General features: G+C 37.2%; 3 protein-coding genes across 6 annotated transcripts in view; 2 read left to right on the top strand and 1 right to left on the bottom strand.

Annotated features, from left to right (window-relative positions):
• Positions 1 to 1301: 1301 nt before the first annotated feature.
• On the bottom strand, positions 1302 to 13006 carry LOC121318509 (forkhead box protein M1-like). The gene is made up of 9 exons (XM_041255251.1): positions 12825 to 13006; positions 11039 to 11554; positions 10632 to 10780; positions 10171 to 10365; positions 8433 to 8561; positions 6339 to 6392; positions 5853 to 5907; positions 4969 to 5147; positions 1302 to 3490 (listed from the first exon to the last, which is right to left on the bottom strand). The coding sequence occupies exons 2-9, from the start codon at positions 11502 to 11504 to the stop codon at positions 2681 to 2683; spliced, it is 2037 nt and encodes a 678-aa protein (XP_041111185.1). The 5' UTR covers positions 11505 to 11554; positions 12825 to 13006; the 3' UTR covers positions 1302 to 2680.
• Positions 13007 to 13150: 144 nt separating this feature from the next.
• rhno1 (RAD9-HUS1-RAD1 interacting nuclear orphan 1) lies at positions 13151 to 19333 on the top strand. 2 transcript variants are annotated; one of them, XM_041255252.1, is made up of 3 exons: positions 13151 to 13247; positions 13946 to 14136; positions 16982 to 19333. In XM_041255252.1, the coding sequence occupies exons 2-3, from the start codon at positions 13966 to 13968 to the stop codon at positions 17663 to 17665; spliced, it is 855 nt and encodes a 284-aa protein (XP_041111186.1). In that variant the 5' UTR covers positions 13151 to 13247; positions 13946 to 13965; the 3' UTR covers positions 17666 to 19333. The 2 variants fall into 2 exon arrangements, with proteins under 2 accessions (XP_041111186.1, XP_041111187.1); XM_041255253.1 differs by lacking the exon at positions 13151 to 13247 and adding an exon at positions 13255 to 13448.
• Positions 19334 to 21240: 1907 nt separating this feature from the next.
• LOC121318511 (tubby-related protein 3-like) overlaps positions 21241 to 23624 on the top strand; it is a 70155-nt gene continuing 67771 nt past the window's right edge. For 2 of the 3 annotated variants that reach the window (XM_041255254.1, XM_041255258.1), the window contains exon 1: positions 21241 to 21343. In XM_041255254.1, coding sequence (XP_041111188.1) covers positions 21324 to 21343 — 20 coding nt within the window. In that variant the 5' untranslated portion in view covers positions 21241 to 21323. The remainder of the gene's footprint in view (positions 21344 to 23624) is intronic. The other variant, XM_041255255.1, reaches the window with a different exon arrangement.

Here is a 23624-nt window from a genome sequence, read left to right on the forward strand (position 1 = left end):
CAGTGCAAGTTAAAGGACACCTACAGTTTGAGTTACAAAGTTATCCAAGGGTGAGTCCATTGCCTGAAAGTGTGCAAAATCAAATTGCTTTAAAAGCTGATCAAAACCTTAAAATTACAAACAAAAAACATCATCCAGTGACATTACAGATGCAGTTTACTGTAACACTTATTTTTCTGAACTGTTTAAAAAAGGTTTTCCCACTGGTGATAAAACCACATACAAACATTGTGAGTATATTGAAAGGGAATTGCATCAAACAGGACAATGGCAAGTTTATTATGTGCACTAAACACTGTCATTGTTTTGTACTGTTATTTTTCCATTGTGGCAAAAAATTACATTCAACTCTCGCGACAATTCCAAAGAAAAGCAACATGTGTGTTATTTTTACTGCCATTTCTGCTGGATACAGTTCCCCTTTAGAGTACATAGAAATGTATTCACATTATTTACAACCAGTAATTCAAACACATATTAAAGTTACAGATTAGAACTGCTTTAATGAAAACTGATCCTATTTTTAGGTACCTGCTAAGAATTACTATTTTGCAATTAAATTTTCCCAAAACCGATTGCTGGATTTTTGAATATCATATCACATTCAAGGGGTGTTCAATTCTACTTAATTTCTTAAATTAAGAAAAATCTGTTCTGAATTATATTCTACAACATGTGTATATAATACTACTACAGGTGTACAATATATAAATATGAACAATAATAAACCAGACCAATATATGCGTTCAACAGGAAGATTTGTGACAATGGTTTTCATTAAGCACAATTCTAAATTTTCTAACCTCGGATAACATTTGAACAATTAACACACACAGGGTGCAGGCATACATCACACACATCAGACATTCACACGCAAATTTCAAAAAGTTGAAACACTGTGTTCTACTCATATTAAGCTGTTTCTAAATGTTTGAGACATAGTGGTGAAATTCTCAGCAGGCAGATGCGGGGTACAATCCAACAGAACAGACAAAAATCAACTTAAGTTAATGTTACTTTGAGTCACCCTTCTATCGTTGGTTTAAAATAAAACTGCTTGTGGTGCATATTCATGTTACTGTTCTGTAGCAATACTAGGGCAGATACTTTTTTCATGCCGCTTGGAGACTACCGGAAAAATGGACCTATCCATCAAATGGAGTTATTTTATATATATATATATATATATATATATATATATATATAATATATATATATATATATATAATCATATATATATCTAATATTTATAGCATATATAATACAGTCACGAGGAAATATTTAAATGTGCACGAGGAAATACCAGTAATATATTTATCTACTAAAATAAAAAAATCAGGACATATATTCTGGAGAGCTGAGCCAAAGTAGGATGGTTTGCTGTCACCCACATAGCACAACATTTTCACTGCATGGTACAGTATAGCCCTCTCTCTCAGTACATATACAGGGTTTCTAATTTGCGCAACATTGTTGTTTTGCATGGGTTTTAGTTCTACTTAAATTATGACATTACCTATATATTCTCTACACAACAGACTTGTTGAGTGGAAGCAATTGCTTTAGAAACCCCAATTGGGTTACAGCAAAACAACAACAAAGTAATTGCAGCTAACAAAACAATTCTAAACATCTTACCATTTTGCACTTCCATTAGGTACTATGTCTCGTGCAGGATTGAAACATGGCACCTATTACAATACTAGGTTAAAGAGTTCTGTTTGCTTGCCTTGTCTTCTAGACAGTCTGTTACTGCTTTACTTCCTTGATCACTTCACTCCATCATTGTCTTCTGGCTGAAAGCATGACAGTCAATAGGGAAAGCAGTTGACTGGTTATGGACTGGAAAGACACAAGTGAAAGGGGGTGGGGACAGTTTCACAATTAAGGTGAAACAAAACGCTCGACTGTAAAGCATGATTTGCAAAGAGATTTCATATTTGAAAATGAAAATCCAGGTTTGCTGAAAATTTGACACATATAAGTGAATGGATGTGCATGGCAGAGAAAATGCATTGAAAATTTGTTTTAGGTAGAATTAAGGGTGGCCCTGCCATCTTTCTATAGAGGTAGGAGTCTAATCCCACATATACAAAAGGTTATTCTATATTAACTCAGCATGGTAGTGTCTTACAAAAAGTATACAGAATAGCATTTTATTAGTTTTTTTAAATCTATATTGAGCAATACAAATATACAGAATGTGCAAATTAGGAAAAATGAAATAAGAAACAATTATATTTACATTAGAAAATTATGAAACAGGAAAAGGGAGTGACTTGTTGGTGCAGAATTGGGTGGCGTTTTTGTTTTTTCAAACCAGTAATACATTTTCTTCTTTTCAGTTGGTCTCCTGTAAATGCACTGCAATTGTTAAATAGAAAAAAGTAATTTACAGAAGACAAGTTTGCAAAATGTTTTGCAAAAATCTTACGAAGTTCCAAGAACAGGAGCAGTAGAGAACAGTTTCTGAAAATTCACTAGAACTCCATACTAAGGCGTATCAAAATCCAACACAGTCTTTGTATCCATGTGTATTTTTTTGTTTTGTTTTTCCTTTTTTCATTGTGTGGTTTGACAATATACCACAGGTAAGCCACAGTGAGTCTGCCTTATATTGGTTTCAAAGTAATTTATATTTTGGGCAAGTGGGGAAAGAAGGTAGAAGTGATGGTGGGAATCACTTTAGTTCTGGGATTAACTGGGACCAGCTGATGTTGCCCATGCCTAACTCCTCATCCTCTAGCCCAGTGAAGCTAATGTCCACCAGAATCTTGCTGAGGCTATCGTTCATGGTGTCTAGGACCAGACCCTCAGTCACAGAGCGGTTTGCCACCGGGGTCCCGACCTGAAGCTCACGTGAACATCTCTTGGGCCTGTCGGACACGGAGATGGGAGAGCTTGAGTGGGGCAAAGTGAGCCGAGTGGGGGAATGGCTGTTCAGCAGCTCCCGTGGAGAATCAAAGAGAGGCATCTCCTTGAAGGGGGTGCTGCTGAAGCTAAAAGGGGCCGGGTCCTCTCGCAAGGGGGTAAGAGGGACCCCACGAGGGGTGCGGATGGGGCTGAAATCAAGCACGTTCGTGCCACCTTTCTTCAAAGGAGTAGTTCTCCATAGCTCCTGCAGCAGTAGTTGCGGCAGAATTTGGGGCTCATCTGGAACAGGCTTGCTTGGGGTTGAGGAGGAGGTTGGTAGACTACCTTTGATGGGAGTTTTAAAAGAGAAGTCCTTCCCAGGGCTATCTACCTCAGGCTCTCTGGTGTCCTGAAAAGTGGAGAGGTCAGATACCATTCCCGAATCAAAGATGCTGCTCTCTGGGAAGAAAATGACAGGCTCCTCATTGCATGGGAGGATGAGACGCTGCTTCCTCCTGGAGCTGCTCTTTTCTTTCCTCTCCCTGGACTGCCAGACAGAAGGGGTCTCCAGGGCAGGAGAGCCCCGGTTTGAAGGCCTAGGCTCTGGCTGGGGTGGCTCATCAGGCTTACTAGTTACCTTTACAGAAAAAAAAGGACTAAATTATATTTTCTTTCACACTAACAGAAAAGGAAGATTACATGCTCCATCTCCAATGGGGAGTTATATGCAATAAAAATACATCCTCATCAAGCTGACATTTAATGTTATAGCACATACAGCAAATTCTCATTAAATAAAACTCGGATTAGATGAATTTCTTGATAGTACAAATGTCCTACAAGGTCCCAGCAAAATTTATCAGTCGCTTATTGTAAATTACTTCTTAATACAAATTCACTTAGCACAAATTTCCTGTTGGTACGACTTATTTCAGAGCCCTCCCAGGGAAGAAAAATGTGAATACAACTAAACTAGTTCAAACACCTGAGTGTGAAGGATATTGGGAAATGTATTAACTATCCACATCAGCACCTCTGCAATATATTTTAGTGCTGTTTGGGGACTACAAATCCTATGATGCATTTAGAGTCGCCATAGTGCTCAGGCAAAAATATGCACTAACCACAAGTTAAACATTTTCTCTTGTGGCTCAACTCATTTTCACCAAGTTTGCCATGATGGTGAAGGCTATGAATTAACATACTTGTGCAAGACTGCCATCATGACCACTTTCAACACGTGCTGGTAGATGAATCAATAAAGACCGTTTAGTTTCATTTAATTTCGCCCAATGAGGCCCTTTATCTTGATCACTTAACATATACATGCCACAAACGTTGTTTGATGAGAGGACAGAGGTTCCACTTAGAAAGTCATCGGACAGTGCTACTCGTAATAATTATTTTAAAAAACAAATGGCATCCAAACAGAATTTGTTTTGACATGTTTTAAAAAAAAAAAAAAAAATTGTACAAACAAATGATCAGAATCATGTTCTGAAAGATGTAGCCCAAGGAATACCAGTCACCCATGTACAAACAACTAAAATATGATCGTGATAGTCACAGGGAGGTGAAGCAGTCATTGTTTCAAACATACTCTCTGGTCCCTGAAAGAACAATTTTCACAAACAGTAAGCCAGAAACATGCAGCTTCAAAAGATCACAGCTAAGGCCAAAAGTCTTGCATCACCCTATAGAATTAACTACTTTTGCTTGATAAAGTCAAATAAAACCTGCTGAATAATGTTACATTAACATATTGATTTACATACCCCTTTGTAGTTTTCCTTATACTTAATGAAAACAATGACAAATTGAAAAATGTTACATTTCAAAAATCTAACATGAAATACTGTACTACTATTATGGCCTCCAGTAGACTTTACCAATATCATTTAGTAGTTTCTTACATTACATGATGTTAAATAAAATATCTAAATTATGTCCATGTAGTTTTTCTAGGTGATGCAACACTTTTGGCCACAGCTGTATGTTAAATAATATAGAAACAGCTTACTTGTAAAAACACAAATACAGTACTGTAGTGTCTTTGTTGCAGACTGATGGTGAATAACATTTGAAAGCACTGGATGAACTGCCTGGCATATTTACCTTGGGAGCGATGCGGACCCTCTTGTTGGTCCAACCCAGATTGCTTGCAGTGCATTTCCTCTGAGTGGCCAGTATGGGGAGCTGTGTGGCTGAGGGCAGGACAAGTGGAGGAGTAAGTGGAAGCTGAATGGGGACCAAGTAGGAGTCCGTGCGAGGAAGGAGGGGCTTCATCTTTCTCTCTGATTGGACAAACACACATTTAGCACCAAAAACTGACATCATAGATATAAATACTAACAATACTTTTTCAATACCAATTTTTTTTTTTTTTTTTTTTTTACTTCTAAATTTATATTGTTACAACAATGGATGAAAGCACTTCCACCTGACAAATATGACCACCAAATTACAGGTGTCAGGGACATGAAAAGACATACACCAACAGCACATAGAATTAGTACATACCTATATAGCTATTAAAAGAGAGTATATACCTAGTAAAATCAGGCGTCCGTTTCAGTGGAAAAGTCATAATGAGCTACATTATGCAAAGTTTCATTGAATATTTGGGCAGGCAGTTCTGAAGACGTATCTTCATTCATCAAACCAACCAGTGGCTGAGCCTAGACACCTGAAGGTCGGTCTGCTTTGAGCTGTCAAGACCAAATCATAATGTACATGTTTCTTTTACATGAATTTGATACTTCTTGCTCTCGACCTTGAAGTGACTGTTTTTCAACAGCCCGAATTAGTTTTGGAAACGGAAAACAAAGCAACATGTCTTCTGAAGTTGCAGCCCAGTGGCATGGAAGAGTTTATAATTCACTAAAGACGAATCAAGTCAACTTGGGACAATACTTCTATTCATTTTTGTGTTCTTTACACATGATCCATTTCTAAGGCCTTTAAGATTATCTTCCATCCTTGTCACTTAGATAACTTACCAGAGATACATGCAGGCACAGTTTTTTTCAGTTCAGGTACAGCACGTTTCTGATGCTAAAGGAGATGAAGATACAAAAACAGGCTGTTTGGTAAAACTAGAAGAGCCCCTATCCCTGCTCTTCCTGTCCTGTCTGCAAGGTTTCGCAAATGCTGTTACTTGCACACATGAACAATTAGGAGTGCTAGACAGGCTTTTGTTTCCTTCCTTTTGCTTCCTGCTCACCACTGCAATAGAATTCTATACAAAAAAAACAAAATACCAAAACAAATTCTTGCTTTACATATAAAATCCTGGGACTTTGATTGGCAGGTTCAATTCCTAGGTTCATTGGGCCCGTGACATTTCTTGGTTGTTGCCATGAAAACGATAAGGCCATTTCCCTGCAAATCTGCCTTAACCTGAGAAGGAGTGCAAATACCTCATCTCTTGTACTGCTCTACCGATTTGCAAGGTAAGAAAACAAAACAGATGAGACCAGTCTTACTTGTTCGCAGACCTGCTTGGTCATTACTGAAGATTGTGCAGGGGGGTCCACTGGCTGGGTGAGGTGCAAGAAAAGGAAAAATTAAATGCGAGTATACAAAAACCGAAACACCAAAATGGCTTGGATTTGCCGATCAGGCTTGCAGTTTTTGCCATTACAGTGCAAGCAGAACTTTGCGTTTCACAGACCCATAGCAGAGTTGGGAGACATACCGGTATTTTTTAATGACGATAAATTTTTTCTTTTATTTTGGTCAACCCTTATCTTGTGCATGACGCAGACTGGAAGTATTAAGGTTTGGACTGATCAATCTGAACTTCATAAGATCAATAGGTAGTACAGATTCATATTTGTATTACAGTATATTTAAATGTTTAATTTAAATCACATTAAACTTTTAAAAAGGTTCATTAAAATGATGTTCAATGTATAGACGCCAGTGTTTTGGACACAGGCTTCACCTTGCTATCGGTCATTTACCTTATTTTTTTTTATAATGTGTGAATGTACCCGTCTTTAACTAGTGTTACTATTCCGTTGTAATAAAAGCAGCTACAGACCAAGTGTCTTGTTATTTCGCTGTTATATGCCCTAGGGTGAGCCACGTTACACTAGCTATATCATAATTGACTTATTTCGCAGACACCATCATCTAAAGTAACTTCAAGGATATTAAACAATAAAATCACTTTTACTATTGTATATGAAACTATATTGACTTGCCCATTGTTTCTGCTGTTGTATGTTGATAAACGTACTTTGTGTATATACATACAATTCATGGTGAAAGAGGAAATAACTTACTATGATCAAATGTGGGTTTTTTTTGTTCAGTTTTTTCTCAGTCATGGCCTTAATACATGAAAAACCTTACAAAGGAAAGCATGTTCTGTTTTACTAATTATTTAAACACTCAGTAATAGAAGTGTTTTGGCCTGTAGAATTATATAAAAGCAGCTTTTAAAAGTATTTCTAGTTCCTTATTTGAACGTACAATTGGAAGAAAAACATCTAAAAATATCATGACAGATATATTTGAGGTATATCGCCACTCCTACCCCATAGTATTTTAAAGATCCTGTTTTGCCCAATTATAGTTACTTGGTTTGGGTTGTACCATATATGCTTGATGTTGCGCATGGGTGCTTACTTTATCTTCTCGTTACCTGGGCAGTTGTTTGGATAAGGGGGTCCATTTTAGAGTAGGTGTGAATTGGCCACTATGTCACTGCTGTACGTTCAGAGGAGGCTGAAGCGCTGTTAAGTTATGATTAGCACATCTATTAGTCAATCATATGTTTCCATTTCTCCAGCTGGCAAGTTTTAAAATTAAACACTGTCGTAATGGTAAAAGACATTGCCAGAAGTTTGTCTGTGAGCTAGAAGTGGGAGTGGGGGAAAAACAGAATTGAACAGAAAACTATTTTTCTAACACCGTCACAAAATAACTAACAGTTTATTCACATTTGTACATCGGTGATCAATATAAAATATATAGCAGGGGTTACTTCATTCCACAAATGCTCTTTCCTTTGAGCTTATCGACCTTTGGCCAGTAAAACTGGGAGCCAGTATGAATACGGGAGGACAGTTGAGACTGGGCACAATATTGTAATATAGCCATGTAGTTACACCTCTACCCCAGATGAGACTGTACCATGGTTCAGTTCAAACAAGCACATCCTTACACACAGCAGCACTGGCCCTTCAACCTGAGTAAGCAACAGTACCTGAACTAGATCAGCCATCTCTGAGCTTTCGACATCTGTACTTAACAGACAAAGACAGACTGACCTGTAAACTTGAATATCCAAAGCACTGAATGTATGAAATAATCAAACAGAATCATGAATGATTACACTTGACCTTTGGCTTGCGTTTACTATTGGTGACCCTTGGTAACCAGACACTAACTTGATTATTCCATAAGTAATAATTTTAAGACAATGAACTCACATGTGGTGCTGTGATAAAATTATTTCACTACTAAACTTTTACCTAAAGAGCACCATACCAGTAGAAACTGAACAAACGTGTACCTAGCTGGCCACTCTTATTTCTTGTTTCCCACAAAACCCCAACACAAACACTAACCTTGTAAACTTGATCCAGTGTCAAACAGCGATTAGCTTCAGGACGAATTGTCCAATAGGAGATCTTTCCATCCGGAGAGGTTTCTCGTATAAACATGTCGTGAAGTGAAAGGTTGTGGCGGATTGAATTCTGTCAGGTTGGTAAAAGAAGCAGGGCAGCTTTAGAAATCATAAATTGTTTTGAATCAGTTTGTAATCATCGATTAGGTAAGTACACTACCTGTATGATGTACAATAAGAACAACACTAAAAACACAGTTTGTGATATGCAAGGTATATTGATCCCCAAAAATCTGGATTTTGCCTGCACCTCGGAAAAAAAAGTAACTGGGCTTCAAATATGTTGGTAATGTTTCTGTAAGTGTTATAAAACCATGCAGAGTTTGAGAAAGTTTCTAGAACATTGTATCATACATGTTTTTTAAACTAATGAAAATTTAAGGTCCGAGGACAAGTTACTCCTTGTTGATTAGTGGTCTTAAGAGGTGGTGTTGAAAACGGGGGGCTGCTATGTCTAAAACAGAGGTCTCCAACCCTGGTCCTGGAGAGCCCCAATCCTGAAGGTTTTATATGTGTATTTACATCACAAGTAGCTAAAGATCTGGAACACATTAATCCTGACTATTTCAGCCAATAGCTGGTTCAATTAAGTAATTGAGAAATTGGTTGAAATGAAAAGCAGTTGACCCTGTGGCTCTAGGACCAGGGTTAGACATGGGACCATGTTTTGAAAAACAATAGATTTGTAAGAAACTTCTTGAACACTGTTTTCAACAATAAAGTTCAGTATCATGAGTATTGAGTGTTGAGTGACTGTGTAAAACATCATATGGAAACCTGTAACTTTATTGGACAACAAAGTTACTTTTGAGACTGCACCCCTTGGGGTATAAAAGTAAGGACCCTCCATTAACAAAGCGGAGCTCGTCTCTGGCCCATCTCAGAGCAACTGTGGATTTGTGCTAAAACCGCTAGCAGACGACCTCGAATATAATAACAATCTCAGAGTCCTGCTGGCGATTGCAGCTGGAAAAAGCAAAAATACATAAGTGGACAGACAACCTCACCACTGCTCCTTGCTCCACTGTTTAGGACCTAATCCTCTACCAATTTCCAAGGAACTGGTTTGAGTAATACAAACGGGTTCATATAACATTACCATAGACTGGGTGATCTAAGACGTTAAACTAAGTGCTTTTTAATTGATTGTTTGACACAACCCTTTGATTATTCTGATTGATGACATTCTCTAACTTTGTGACCTGTATAACTGAATCACTTCTTTACTCATCTAGCTATTCTGTATACAACAGTGTTATTAATACACCTTTGACATATTTGAACTTTTAAAGTATTGGGTTTCCCAACTGTACTGTATTTCTTAGGTCAAACTTAGATGATGATGGTGTTAAATAATTTCACCCCAAGAATCTTTGACAGATATGTAGCACATATTGTTATGTAAATGTTCTGCTCTGAAGAACCTTTTTCAAATGAAATCCCTAAATACATTCAGTAATATTAGTCTACCTCTCTGATTGCCACCTCCAAAAAATGGACTTATATACTGCAGACTGCCATACCAAATCGGTGCCACCCTGGCTTCCCAAGGTTTCACTACACCTTATTCACAGTGTTATGGCAGGCAGTTCTACTGTTCTGACCAACCCTTGTAGCATAGCCCCTGAAGAGTGTCCATCAAGTTCATGTTTAGCAATAGTGCTTGGAGTCACAATTACCTTCCAGCCAGGCTTAGCTACATGTCTGAAGTAAGGGAAATGGTCTTCGATCCAGGTGTAGATTTCTTTCAGAGTCATCCGTTTGGTCTTTTTGCTGTTAATAGCGAACTGGATCATAGCCATGTAGGAGTAGGGTGGTCTCTCAGAGAGGGGGTCTTTTGAGGAAGAAGGCCCTGCATCGTCTTCATCATTTCCCTAGGATGGTTAGGAAAGAAACATTAGTACCGCCTGTTTGTTTCTTTAAGCTGTACTCAATCCTTAGATTTAAGACTTTCACTTTTTTATTTGTTTTTATTTTTTATTTTTTTTAATGTAGATCATGCATCATGTAAGGGGCCCAAATCTAAAAATCTCTGTTTAATTAGAATTGAAAGATATACACCTATTCTTGAGAGATATTAAAAATGGAGAAATTGCATCTGAAGCATGGATAAAACATCAGTGTCTATTACTGTACTAACATGGATCGCCTGTATGTTGATGTCCAGATTCTCTTTATCTGCCTCAGTCTTGACAGCACAAGGTCCCAGGCTGTCTGTACTCATCCTCCCGAGCCATTGGATATTTGTCAGACTGTCATCCAGAGGAGAGCAATCAAGATCCTTATTTGCTGGAAAGAAGGACATATTCTGAGTATGGTACACATTGAATTGCTTACACAAGAACGCCCTATATCATGCAGACTTACCTTTTCATCCTGTTGAAAAATATAACCTACCACTGCTATAAACAGTGACATGCCTATTTGACTGAAAGAGAAGCTTGCCTCCCTTAAAGCTACTCTGTCAATTACAGGCAGGTGTCCTTTTCAGTCTTCCATACATTGTACATTTTATATATAAATGGTACAAATTAAATAAAATCCTACCAGGTTTAATTTCTTGAAGAGGTTTGGGTTCCACAAACACACCTGGCAATGCATCGAACACTGCTTTGGAAGTCTCAAAATGACCAGATGCTCCCACAGTCGAGTTTGGTTCCCACTTGGACTGGAGAGCACAGTTTTGTCTGGGGGATCCAGGGCCCTCTCCCACTCCCCCTCCACTGCTGAGTAGGATGAACTTGTTTGGGCCCTGGGAGCCACACTCCTTCCCTTTGGCAGTTAAGGCCCCAATAATGCTCTGCAGGTCTGCAGTTTTGGGAATGACCACCACCTGTGTGTTGGGCATAGAGGGGTGGTCCAAGATCCGAATCCCATCTGGGAATCTCTGACCGCTGGAACTGCTTGCTCCCTTTTGTGCCCCATCTGGTTCATCCCTAGATGTGTCCTCCTTTTGGGGCAAAGAGAGCTTCCTCCTCTTTAGGATTAAGGGCCTTCTGGGGCTGTCTCTCATCCTGGTCAGACACTGTCCACACTGATTAGCACAGAGTAGGGGCTGTTTTTCTATTTTAAAAATAAAAATTGAAGAAGCCATGCTTTATATTTGGTGTGGAAAGAAGGTTCCACCCGTCAGGTTTTACAAGCAATATGGCAAAATAGAGAGGCCTAAATACATAGAAAAGTATAAATACATTCAGTCAAATCACAACATAATAAGCTGTAGAAACTCACAGATTACACTATGTTTTTCAAGTGACAAAACTGCATGCTAAGTAAGATACACAATAACCACAAAACTATAAAATACAATATGCAAAAAAACATTATTTAATGAACAGAAACTAGACATGCATTTACGTCCTTCAAATCATGTGACCCACCTTAAATTCACATATTTAAGAGGTAATTCCATTGGAAGCAAATTCCATCTTGCGCTATTGAAGTTTGCTTTAAAATGTTATAGAAAAAACACTATTTGGAAAAAAAAAGCTCCAAACAGTGGCAGAGCTTATGAAATGCATTACCTCGTGCTGCCAGATAGAAGCACGAACATGTTGTTCAGTTTAAAGTCACAGCAATGAATGTTTGTGTCTGTCTCTACAACTACCTTTTCAATGTAAACTAATTATGGAACATAGTGCACAAACATATACAAGGCTATAATATATATACGTCAGATATATATTTGTAGCGAGTATTAAACATTCAAGTTCAATTAGAAAAATGACACAATATAATGTGCAATACATACGTCAATGCCATGATTGAAATTTCTACCAAAATAGCAAAACCATAACATATGTTCGACGCTTATTTGCTGTTATGTAACGATCTGTTTTAAATATCGCTTTTACCTGTGACGTGACAACTTCTAGAACAACCGTTTATAACTGTTTTTTTTTTTGGTTTGCAACACTAATTCATAGAAATTACATATACCTATATTTGAAAAGTGGACAATATTTACTTTTATTTACTGTTCTTCTCACCGCTCTCATCTGAGAACAATTAAAGTAGGAACCTTATTAAATATCGATCAAACCCTTAAATCCAATACGTATATTTACCCATAATAAACGAAACACTATAAGTTAGTGCTAATCTGCATTATTTAAACGTGCACGGTGAATAACAATAACATTTGTTGTGCAAATTCTTTCCAACAGAGCATATACACTGTATGGTCTTTCGACCTATATTTTCTTTATATTCAAAACAAATTGTACGGGTTTATATAGTCATGTATGTTTAAATACGAACAAATATTGTGTCGGTACGAATGTCTAAAGTTTCATTCATTGCAGTTTCAGCATTGATTGCAACCAAAACTTACCTTCATATTAGTTAAATTTCCTTTTGAGTTTTGAAATTAATTTTTGATGCAAACACCTCAGTCGTGACCAATTCAGCCAACTAAATTATTTCCAAAATTCTACGCGATTATTTTTTAAAAAAATAATGACTCTTATTTCTAAATCAGTTTATACAGCAATTTGAATTTAGGCGCTGGCTGCTCGTTCCGGTCACGTGGACACATATTAGCCAATGAGCGTTCATACTACCCGTTCCCCGTTCAGTCATTGAACGTCGAGGCGACCAATCAGACAGCACGGTTTAAGACGCAAGGACGTGAATTTTCATAGGCGGTTAAATTGAACTAGCTGAACAATACGGAAGCTAGGAGTAGTGTACCGCTAAAAACTATTATCAATAACGAAAGAAAGGAGGCTTTGGATTAGATACTAATACCGATGCAGTGAGTATTTCTAACGAGTTTAATTAACTATTCTGTTTTTAACCAGTTGTATTTGCTCTATACTAGGTAGCAGATGATTGCTGTGTTGATCGATCAAGCCGGCTATTCGCCATGTCTAACTGTCATGGCGTATAGAAAGCACGACTTCCTGTCCATGCTATAGGCGCAACACTGACAATGGCAGGAACACTGGGTACCATGGTATGATCACGAAATATATTCTTTAATTTGACTAAATTACCTCCACTAATTGTCCACAAAACTTTAGACAGCTAATCTATTATAATATATTATATATATATATATATATATATATTCTATATATATTATAATATATATAATATATATATATATATATATCATTCGACAAGTACCTTTTATGAATTTTGCTGTTAAATTGTACGTTACAAATTTAACATACTTATGAATGTTGTGAATAGGTGGTAACATCAGTCCACAAAGTCAATGTAACAGTTATGCTGTGACAATATTAGTATATCCAGATTATTTTATTTAAATAAATAAATAAATAAATACCCGCTTGGATATATTAATAATAATAATAAATAATAATAATAATAATAATAATAATAATAATAACAACAACAGATTCCAAGTCAAAGGACATTGATGAATTTTAAATTGTGTAATTATCCTAATTAATTTTTTTAAACCTTGTATATTTAATTTATTTTAAGAGCTGACATGTTGGCTGCTGATGCCCCGCAAAAAGAAAAACAGCTGTAATGCAAGGAAGGTGCCGTTGCTGTTCAGGGAATGTCCGCTGGATGGCGCCAAACACCAGTATGAAGCGCCGCTGCAGTCAGCAAGGAACCCTAAACATGTTCCCTCTGTGCCAATGGACCAAAACACGTTTGGGCTTCAGTGGGTAATAACATACTATAATTCTGGAGATTACTGAAACAAGTGCCAGAGCACAACAAATCTATTGGTTTAATAATTTTTTACATTTGGTCTGTTTAATCTGTTTGCACATACTGTACGCTTCCTCTCACTTACTAGCATAGAGAGTAATACGCTAATTAGTCAGGCATTAATCAAACTTAAAACAAACAAACAAACAAACAAAAATGAATGCAGTAATGCATGAATTAAAGCTTTTTGAATATGGCCCTCTGTCCTGGCAAATAAAAGTTCAAATGAAATAGTAGATGCAGGGGTCTGCTTATATTTGTCACTGGTTGGATTTCAATCTTAAATAACTGGATGTGGAAAACATTGAATTGCTTCAGCGCACGCGAGACACACATGAGGGCAAGTATTGGACAAGAATTGGACTGTTCCTGATACAGAATTGGACCGTACCTGAGAGAGAATTGGGCTGTTCCTGATAGAGAATTGGACAGTCAGCGTGGATGTACAGTCGCAAACAAAATTATTGGTACGCTACGCTTAGACAATAATTGAAGGTAATGGATTAAGGACAAGCATTTAATAAACTTGAATTACTTTTTAATAAAACAAAATACACAATTTCTAGAAATGTAACAAATAACATTTCAATTATTCATTCATGACAAAAGTATTGCTGCTTTAGTGTTTTGTATGACCTACGTTTGCTTTTATTACGGCTTTCAGATGTTTATGATAATTCTTAACCAGTATGTTACATCTTGTTGGTGAAATCTGGGCCCATTCTGTGTTGTATATTTCCTTCAGCTCAGACAGATTGGATACACAGTGCTTGGCTACAGCTTTTGTCAGATCAGTCCAAAGCATTTCTATTGGATTGAGATCTGGGGATTGTGAAGGCCATTCCAGAACGTTTATGATTGTTGTCTTCAAGAATTCCAGCTGACTAGCAGGTGGTATAGTTGTGCTTTGTAGAATGTTTTGATACATGGCTCATTCATTCACCTTCAATCACATGAATGTGTCCAGTCCCTGAAATGCTAAAACACCCCCATATCATGATCAAACCATTCCCATGCTAGGTGTGTGGTTTTCTCCATTGAAGACTTTCCCTTTTTTTCTCCAAATATACTGTTTTCCATTTTTGGGGGAACAATTCTATTTTACTCTCATTGGACCAGAGAATTTTGTTGAATGCTTCAGATTCCTGTTCATATTTCTTGGCAAATTTTAGTTTGTTTTATGAAATTTCTTTAAAAGTGGTTTGCAGCAGGGTCTACGTGCATACAACTCTTCTGTGTTCAGGTGCCTTTGTACAGTTCTTTTGTGCCCGTCATTTTCTTTGGACCTCCACTTTTGTTTTAAGCATTTCGGTTGAATTTGTTGTGCGTTACTTCTTGATTATTGCTCCGATTGTTAATTTTGGTATTCTATATTTCTTTGCTACTGTTCTGTATCCATTTCCTTTGTTGTAGTTTGCCACAAGTGCTTTTCTCCTTTGTCTTGACCATCATCGGCTGTGCTGCCAAAACATTCTTCCTCAACAGCTAATTGCCTATTTTTTTTTGGCTATTGAGTTTATAATGCAACTTAGTTTCTAGGTAATGGTTTCCTTGATATATTTTTAAATGGTACTATTACATTTTTACAGACTTTTAATTTAAAGGTGCCAATACTTCTGTCATGAACAAATATTTGAAATTGCTTAACTAAAAGGTTTTTTTTTTAATATAGATTATTAGTTTAAACTACCAGAAAATTTGTATTTTGGTCTTTGTCATATTATTTGGTGGCTAATGTTCACTAAATGCTTGTATTCAACATGTTTTTCACGAAATATCTTATATTAAGTGTAGGGTACCAATAGTTTTTTTCTGCAATTGTATATTTCACACACACATATCTGATAATGTTTAAACTAACCAGTTCACACCCCTATTTGGGAACCAATCAAACTCATTTTAATTGTGACCTTCCTGACTCAGCCATATTCAAGCCTGGAACTCCAGAGACGAAGTTTAGGATGTTAACGATTCAACCTGGTAGCTCCAGCTAAGTGGAGTTTGTGTTTTTCAAGTTTAAACTTCCTTTGGGAATGTATGTACACCAAGTGTACAGTCAGTATCGTTAATACTTTCTGATAGTGAAGTGCACACAAGTCCAGCATGTGTTAGAGTACAGTAACCAGACACCAAGATTCTTTAGTGTTATACAGAACATGGCTGTGAGATTGAGGTTGTTTATCGTGCTACTGTGTTAACTATACATGTTTTAGTATAGATGATGTACCTGTAATGTGTGAATTTGAAGTTCATAATTCAACTTTAATTGTTTATTGTTATTTATAACTAATCCTGGTTAGTTTAAAATACTACATTGTTTAGTGCAGACAATGTTGTTCTTTCTAGAAACTCGGTCACACCATACTGTACTGGAGTGTTAAATGTGATGCTACATTTAAGTTATTTGTAAATTAGATATGTGTGAGTACAGCACAACACCCTATACTATTATTTTTATAATACATAGTTAAACAAGAATAATTAAACAGTATAGCCCATGTTATTGTGACTTTCCATCTGAGAAATTTCAGATTGCTGTATTACATCAGGGTCTACAATATATATATATAATGTGGATTTTTTTTATATTTGAATATTGTTTAATTTCTAATAAGTAAAAAAAAAAAAAACCATTTAATTGTACCCCACAAAATAAAACAAAGGAATCTGCTTTATTTCAGCCATCCATAGTACAATTCCTGTTACCCAGTACTCCCAAAGAACACCACTAGTTTTTTGTTTCTGGATATCCAGTATTCTGTGTCTGACTATTCCATTTTCTTCCCTCTTTTGTTGCAGGTATCCCCTCAGTTTGACACGACATTGGAGCTGCACTTTCCAGCACAGAGAAAAAAGCGCCACCAATCCGGCAATTCATCACATCACAGGAGCCTGCTGAACAGGAGCTCCGTCATCAGAGCAAAGAAAACCAGTGTCTGCAAGTTTCCAGCGTTGGCCTTCAAAGACACCCTGACACCCCCCCAGTCAAAAAAGCGGATGGGCATTGCTGCTCCTCTCAGGAAGAACACAGACCAGAATGGGGGGCTGCTAAAAGACATGAGGGGTTTGGAGGACCTGCAAATAGAGACACCCCAGATAGATCACCCCGCTGGGCACAACATATCCGACAAGACTGATGGAAAGAACAGATACCCAGTTGGGGGCAAGACCCCAAGGACAAGCAGCAGGTTTCCTGATTTTGATAATGTGTTTACTCCACCTGAACTGCGCACGCCAGATGCTGATAACCACCCACACCATGACGGGGTGAGAGGCAGTGAGGCTTGGCGTGACGTAGCCCTCCTTCTAGCCCCGACTCCCTCAGACACTCCCCCCCCATCTGACACCCTGGTGCAGGACACTCCTGAGCAGCAGTATGGGGTGAAGGTGACCTGGAGGAGGAGGATGGAAGTTATGAAATTCCTGAAAGATCGAGGAAAGCTGTCCAACAGGGAGATACTAGTGAACAACTTGCAGGGGTGACAGATAGTTTGTATTTTTTAAGATAGCTTTAATTGGTCATTTTTTGCCTTCAGTGCAAAACCTGATTTATCCAAGCTAGACCAGGAGAATGTGTTGTTTAACTTGTACTCAGAGGAAGGGATGTAAATCAAAGGAAGGCTTTATCAATCAAGAATAAAATATGTAATAACACTCTTAACAAAGGAAGATGATGCTGTATAATACCAGCACTGTCTTAAACTGGTATGTCCAGTTATTCTGAGGTCACTAATGCTTTGAAATTGTGTTTAATAATGTTTATCAATAGTAAAATAATGCAATTGAATCTACCACCACTCCCAAACCATTAATCTGCTGGTCAACACAAAATGGCATATCCACAAATGTTTTGCCTTTGGTATTTATCTATTAACTATAAACATTATTAAATATTATTAATGGGTAATGTCTAACCAAACCGCACACTGCCGTGTTGCACAAAATGTACTGATTCTGATACAGTTTCTGGTATGAATACATATATTTTGCAGTGCTGGAACGAACATGGAGTAAACAACGCATTTTTTGAAAATAATCCCTGCCATTGCTGTGTCTTCACAAATAATCAGAGTAGTTTTTAACTTGAATAAACACTTCAAATAAAATAAATGTGGGAAACGGGTGTGTTGTACAATGAAACAGCTGTTTTTTTTTTCTCTTATTACATTCCACTGAAGAAAAATTAGGATCACATGAAAGAAAATCAAAACATTAAGGCGCTGACAGGACACGCCCCCCTGTTGCAGCAGCAGCAGCAGCCGGTCTCTGCTGCAATAGAGTCTCACGCAGACAAAGCAATTTCTGACAGAAACAACTCCTTTTTTTTGCCTTCGAATACATGTAAAAAACAAAATCATTCAGATATTTGTCCCATTGCTAATAGTTGGGGTCTTAAGCTGGAGGTGTGTACCTTTTATGTGTTCAGTGCTGTTGCTGTGTTTGTTATTATGAAACTTTTCAGTGTAACCATGTGGCATATAATGCGTTTCGGTTGGAGGTTTCACGATTGAATCAAATTGAATATGAATTTAAAAAAAATGAATAATTGTATTTATCCTTCTTTTTGTGCTCGTGCTGAATTGCTAGCATGGGTATATTCTTTTAAAATGATAGCACAAGCAGAGACAGTGGAAGCTTACCTGTTACATACCAAGCATTCCACTGCTTCTCTGTTTGAGATGAGATAATCCAGTTTAAACCTTTTCCGATTGTACTTCATTGGTTGTATCATCTCGACTGGAATAAATGCCAAGTGTGGTTTTACAGACCCTGGTTAGCCCCAGTGTCTTCCTGAATCGAGGTTACTCAAATTAAAGACCAAGTGCCTTCAGTTTCATTTTTTTATGATGTTTCCAATTATTCTGAATGGCTCCTATTGCATTGCCTCAAATACTATTATTTCTTTCTATTCTTTTGGAAATTCTGTGTTAAGGTTCATCTGAGCTTAACTGCTGCAGCCTAGTCTGGATTAGACAGTGTCTTAATAGATGTAAGAGAAAGCCATATCTAGTGATCTTCACTTAATAAACAAGTTTCATTTAGTTTTGCTGACAATACTCACCTGGGACTTGCTAATATAATGCAGTTTAGCTGATGCAGCCTACATTACATACCGTATGCCTGTCAGGCAATTAGAACTGAAGAGCAGCTCCTGAACTCGTTGTCATAGCATCTTAACACAAAATTATATTTAAAAAAAAAAACAGAAAAACACAATATTTTAGCAATCCCCATATGAATCAACAAGAATACTTGGTAACACTGTGAAAAGGTATGAGATCAGTGATTAGAAATGGGATTACAAGTTACTTGCCCATTAAATCCTGCTTCTCTTTTTGGTTTCCCTGCAAATATACAGATCCGCCACTAGCGTTCGCTGTGATATGAGGATTTCAGACACTGGTAATATAGATATATATCTCCAGTGGTAATTCTGTAGATTCCATGAATATTAATTCTCAATGTATTGATACATCATTTCTTACCAGGTATTACCCACAAATTAATTGTGTCATTGTTTAGCTCCAGACTATTATATAGTTAGCAGAAAATGTCAATGAGACCCGTCAGTTGTTGTGGGGTTTTAGGTGAGAATGAGTTTGCTTGGGGGAATTGCAGTACATGAGTTGGTTGTCGCTTGTTAATTGATGCTTGTTAAATAGTGGGGGTTTACCTCCCCCCGGTAATGTGTAGCTTTGTTCCAGGTTTGGAGGGATGCGTATTTTGGGATATGTTCTCTAGGCAGTGTGTGCCGCTTTTTAAATAAATAATGGTGTCACAAGATAACTGTCTGTCCTCTTTTTCATCGACACAGTAAGCTATTGATATTGTACTCAAATGTGCACAAATTATTTAACACATTTCAATTTTCCATTTGTTTTTGGAACCACCGCCTACTCAGACTCTTAATACGTTTAATGCAAATCAACGGAGGTGTACGATTTCAGAGTGATCCCATCATTCATGAGTGTATATTTACAATGTGATTCAGTTAGTCTTATTATCAAATCTGCTATACGTTTCCTCTAAAACATATTTTAATATTCCTGTTAACTTAAACCATTATTTGAAGAAAAATACATGTAATTGCATTTGTAGTATTTTAAATTAATGGCCTAAACTGTAGGTATATGACGTAGGTTTAATGTTTCCAGGTAACGAGCAAGCAATATGCACCTTCTCGTTTGAGCAACATTTTTTCACTAGGTGATTAGAAATAACAGTACCTTTAAATGATTTAATTTGTAATATTTGGAGCCAAATGTTACATTTACGTTCACTGTGTTGCAAAACGGTTTTAAAAAGAGTAAAGCTCCTGCGCCTGCACGTGAAAACTACTTTTAGGGAATGCAAACCAACTGGTTACACTATGTAACACAATTTTTGTTCCTGGGTAGTAAGTGTTATTTCCTAATTGCTTATGCCTCAAAAGTATAGAAAATGGCTATTATTCCCCAGAAACTTTGCTTTTGTGACCAGGACAGGTAAATTTCACAGTATCACTATTTCCAATGAGAAAACGGGCGCTTTTGTGTCTTTTTGTTCACATAAATTTACAGTATAATCGTAAATCTCGAAAAACTACTCACTTCTAAATCTTTTGTAGTCACTTTTGTATTACTTTAGTATAAATACATGTTAATTTGGATTCATATGTTGTTTTTTTCTGACTATGTGCACGAAAAGACACAAAAGCGCCCGTTTTCTCATTGGAGAAAGTGATATTTTGAAATTTACCTGTCCTGGTCACAAAAGCAAAGTTTGTGGGGAATAATAGCCATTTCCTATACTTTTGAGGCATAAGCAATTAGGAAATAACACTTACTACCCAGGAAAAAAAAAAAAAAATATATATATATTGTTACACGGTGTTATTCAACCAACCAATGCAGAGTGCAGCGTTCAAAAGCAAACGCTCTTTGCCTACAGCGCAAGCGTTGCCCGAGGACCGCCCCCTAACGAAGCCATGCAAAGGCAATATCCAATCGTAACCACTCGACGACAAGCTCCTGCCAATGCTCTGGCGCTTTACTGGCTTGTGAGGTTGCTATGGCTTGCAGAGTCCATTTCCTTTAGTTTAAACTAGTGTCAGACACAGGGAGGCGAGCAGCTGGGGGATCCATAGCAACGGGCAATAATCATGAGTTACTACAGCATCAGGTAAGCAAACAAACCCCGATAATAATATACATGTATCAAAACGCCATTGTCAAAGGATTTTAGGGTCTTGGGACTTTAGTTCTCTTTTGTATGTGTAAACGTATTATTTGGTTTAACTTTAATGCTAACGGTAATTGACGTTTGTTTTTTTGTTAACTTACAGCTAGTACAATAAACATTACATAGACACCTTGCTTTTTTTGTATTGGAAATCATTGTGTGGAATCGCCCACTTTTTAACACCCTCAGGAGAGCAACACTGGGTTAACAGACTGTAAATAATTGTACATATCATGAGGCAATGAATTAGTCCAAACATGTATCAAGTTATTATTATTGGAAATAAAATATTTCAATAAGGACTTATAGTGGTGATGGCATTCATAAATGATAGCAGAGGAAATTGTTCTTTACTCAGGTGTTATTTGTGTGAGTGCCAGGTCAGTTTTGTGATGTCATAAGGACACGGAGCTGTGAAAAGGGGATACACGAGAAATAAAACGGCTGTGATGGTATGGAAGGCTGATGGAGATAAATAATACTGTGCATTTTCTAAACACCTGTGTACAAACTGCTTCGAGCTTTGTAACTAGGTAATGTACTGAACGTATTGCACCCTCCCCCTTCCTTATTATGACAAGAGGTTTTATTTTAATCAGAAGTGGAATTTAAATTGGATGACCAGAAAGGGAGACTACAGGGTGAGTCATATCAACAGGTAAAACTAGATATAACAGCATAGTGTACCTGTATGTGTAATAACAAACACTCGCGGATTCATTTCAGTGGGACCATTCGCACTAGGAGGCTGTGTGGTCCAGCGTTTAAAGAAACGGGCTTGTAACCAGGAGGTCTCCGGTTCTCGGCTCAGTCACTGAGTCACTTAACCGTCTTGTGCTCAGTCTTTTCGGGTGAGACTTTGTTGTAAGTGGCAGCTGATGCATAGCTCACACACCCTAGTTTCTGTAAATCGCCTTGGATAAAGGTATCTGTTAAATAGTAATAACTTTGTAATTTGAGGGTGGAGACCACACCAAACCCAGTGAGCTTATTTAATACATTGAGAAAGGCCTTTAGTCAAATGTTTATCAAATAAGTTTTAGATATCATTTGTTTATATGTAAAGTGTGAGAAATATCTCCTCCACCACTGTTGTTTTTTAAATTTACATAAACTGTATGTCCTTTTAATGAGTGCCCAGGCACAGTACGCTGTGCAAAAACACCAATCTGTAGTTACATCAGTCCTCCCACTGTCACAGGTCATTTTAAACTTGAGTTTGCAGTGTTGTATAATTTAACTTTCTGTGCTTGTTGACAGTCTTGTTTGTCTCCATTCTATAATGGTAGTTTTAGCTGGAGTATGGCTACAAAGCTTCACCGTCCTTGAAACCTGCTAGCTTACCAGCTGCTTACAGTGGCACTAATAATGCAATGATTCAGTCTTGGGGTAATAGTGTGAGCACAGCTACAGTGCAGTGACGTTAGTCTGTGGTAACTATGGTACATTTGCATAGCCTATGAGTAGGCTTATTCATCTTTATAAGGATGTTGAAAATACCTGATTGATTGTTCCATGTTAATGTTAGCATTTGATGTACTTTGTCATTTGTAATTGCTGCAAGAAGTGACACATTGAAGCACGTTTCAGGTGGTGAGGTCCCTGAGACTACAGAGGCACAAGCAGACAATCAGCATTGCATTTTAGATAAACAAGGGTGCACATAAGGCTAAGCTATGGATACTAATACATTATATAGTATATAATTGTAAATGTTTGAAATACTCAGGAATACATATAACAACTGTCAAACTTGGACAGAAGAGGTACGTCTGTTGTTAAAACATTTCTGTGACGTCACCCTTTGATCTTTTGATTGATTAATTCTACAAGTCTTCTAAGTGGCTGCGTGGCTTTGAAGAGAAGGAGAGTGCGGGGCAGATATTGTTGGTTAATGAATCCACAGTTTGTGCTAAGAATCCATAGAAAACTGTTAGAACAATTCAACCATTTTATTACGTAACAATCACTTCAACGATTAGTTAATTATAGTACACTATTACACATTTCAAATATAACACTTAGATGTAATGTCAAGAAAAGTTTTCATAATTAAAATTGTGGCAAAGCTTGTTCATTTACAGTATAACTTTGAACACAGTTCTGGGTTCCTAACACTGTGTTTGGTGGATAAAGTACCTCAACACAAATAATTGGTTTAAACTGGACGACGTTGCTACCTGTATATTTATTTGTTATGTGATATCCCTTTTCAAGTGGG

The sequence above is a fragment of the Polyodon spathula genome, chromosome 7 (genome assembly GCF_017654505.1).
Source record: "Polyodon spathula isolate WHYD16114869_AA chromosome 7, ASM1765450v1, whole genome shotgun sequence".
Taxonomy (NCBI): domain Eukaryota; kingdom Metazoa; phylum Chordata; class Actinopteri; order Acipenseriformes; family Polyodontidae; genus Polyodon; species Polyodon spathula.

Excerpts from the sequence above, each read along its gene's own strand:
- rhno1 (XM_041255252.1), top strand. The coding sequence starts at position 13,966 with ATGCCCCGCAAAAAGAAAAACAGCTGTAATGCAAGGAAGGTGCCGTTG. Across the intron at positions 14,137-16,981 it reads ACACGTTTGGGCTTCAGTGG|GTATCCCCTCAGTTTGACAC; the intron begins GTAATAACATAC and ends CTTTTGTTGCAG.
- LOC121318509 (XM_041255251.1), bottom strand. The coding sequence starts at position 11,504 with ATGAGAGACAGCCCCAGAAGGCCCTTAATCCTAAAGAGGAGGAAGCTC. Across the intron at positions 10,781-11,038 it reads TCTTCAAGAAATTAAACCTG|CAAATAAGGATCTTGATTGC; the intron begins GTAGGATTTTAT and ends CCTTCTTTCCAG. Across the intron at positions 3,491-4,968 it reads GGGTCCGCATCGCTCCCAAG|GTAACTAGTAAGCCTGATGA; the intron begins GTAAATATGCCA and ends TTTTCTGTAAAG.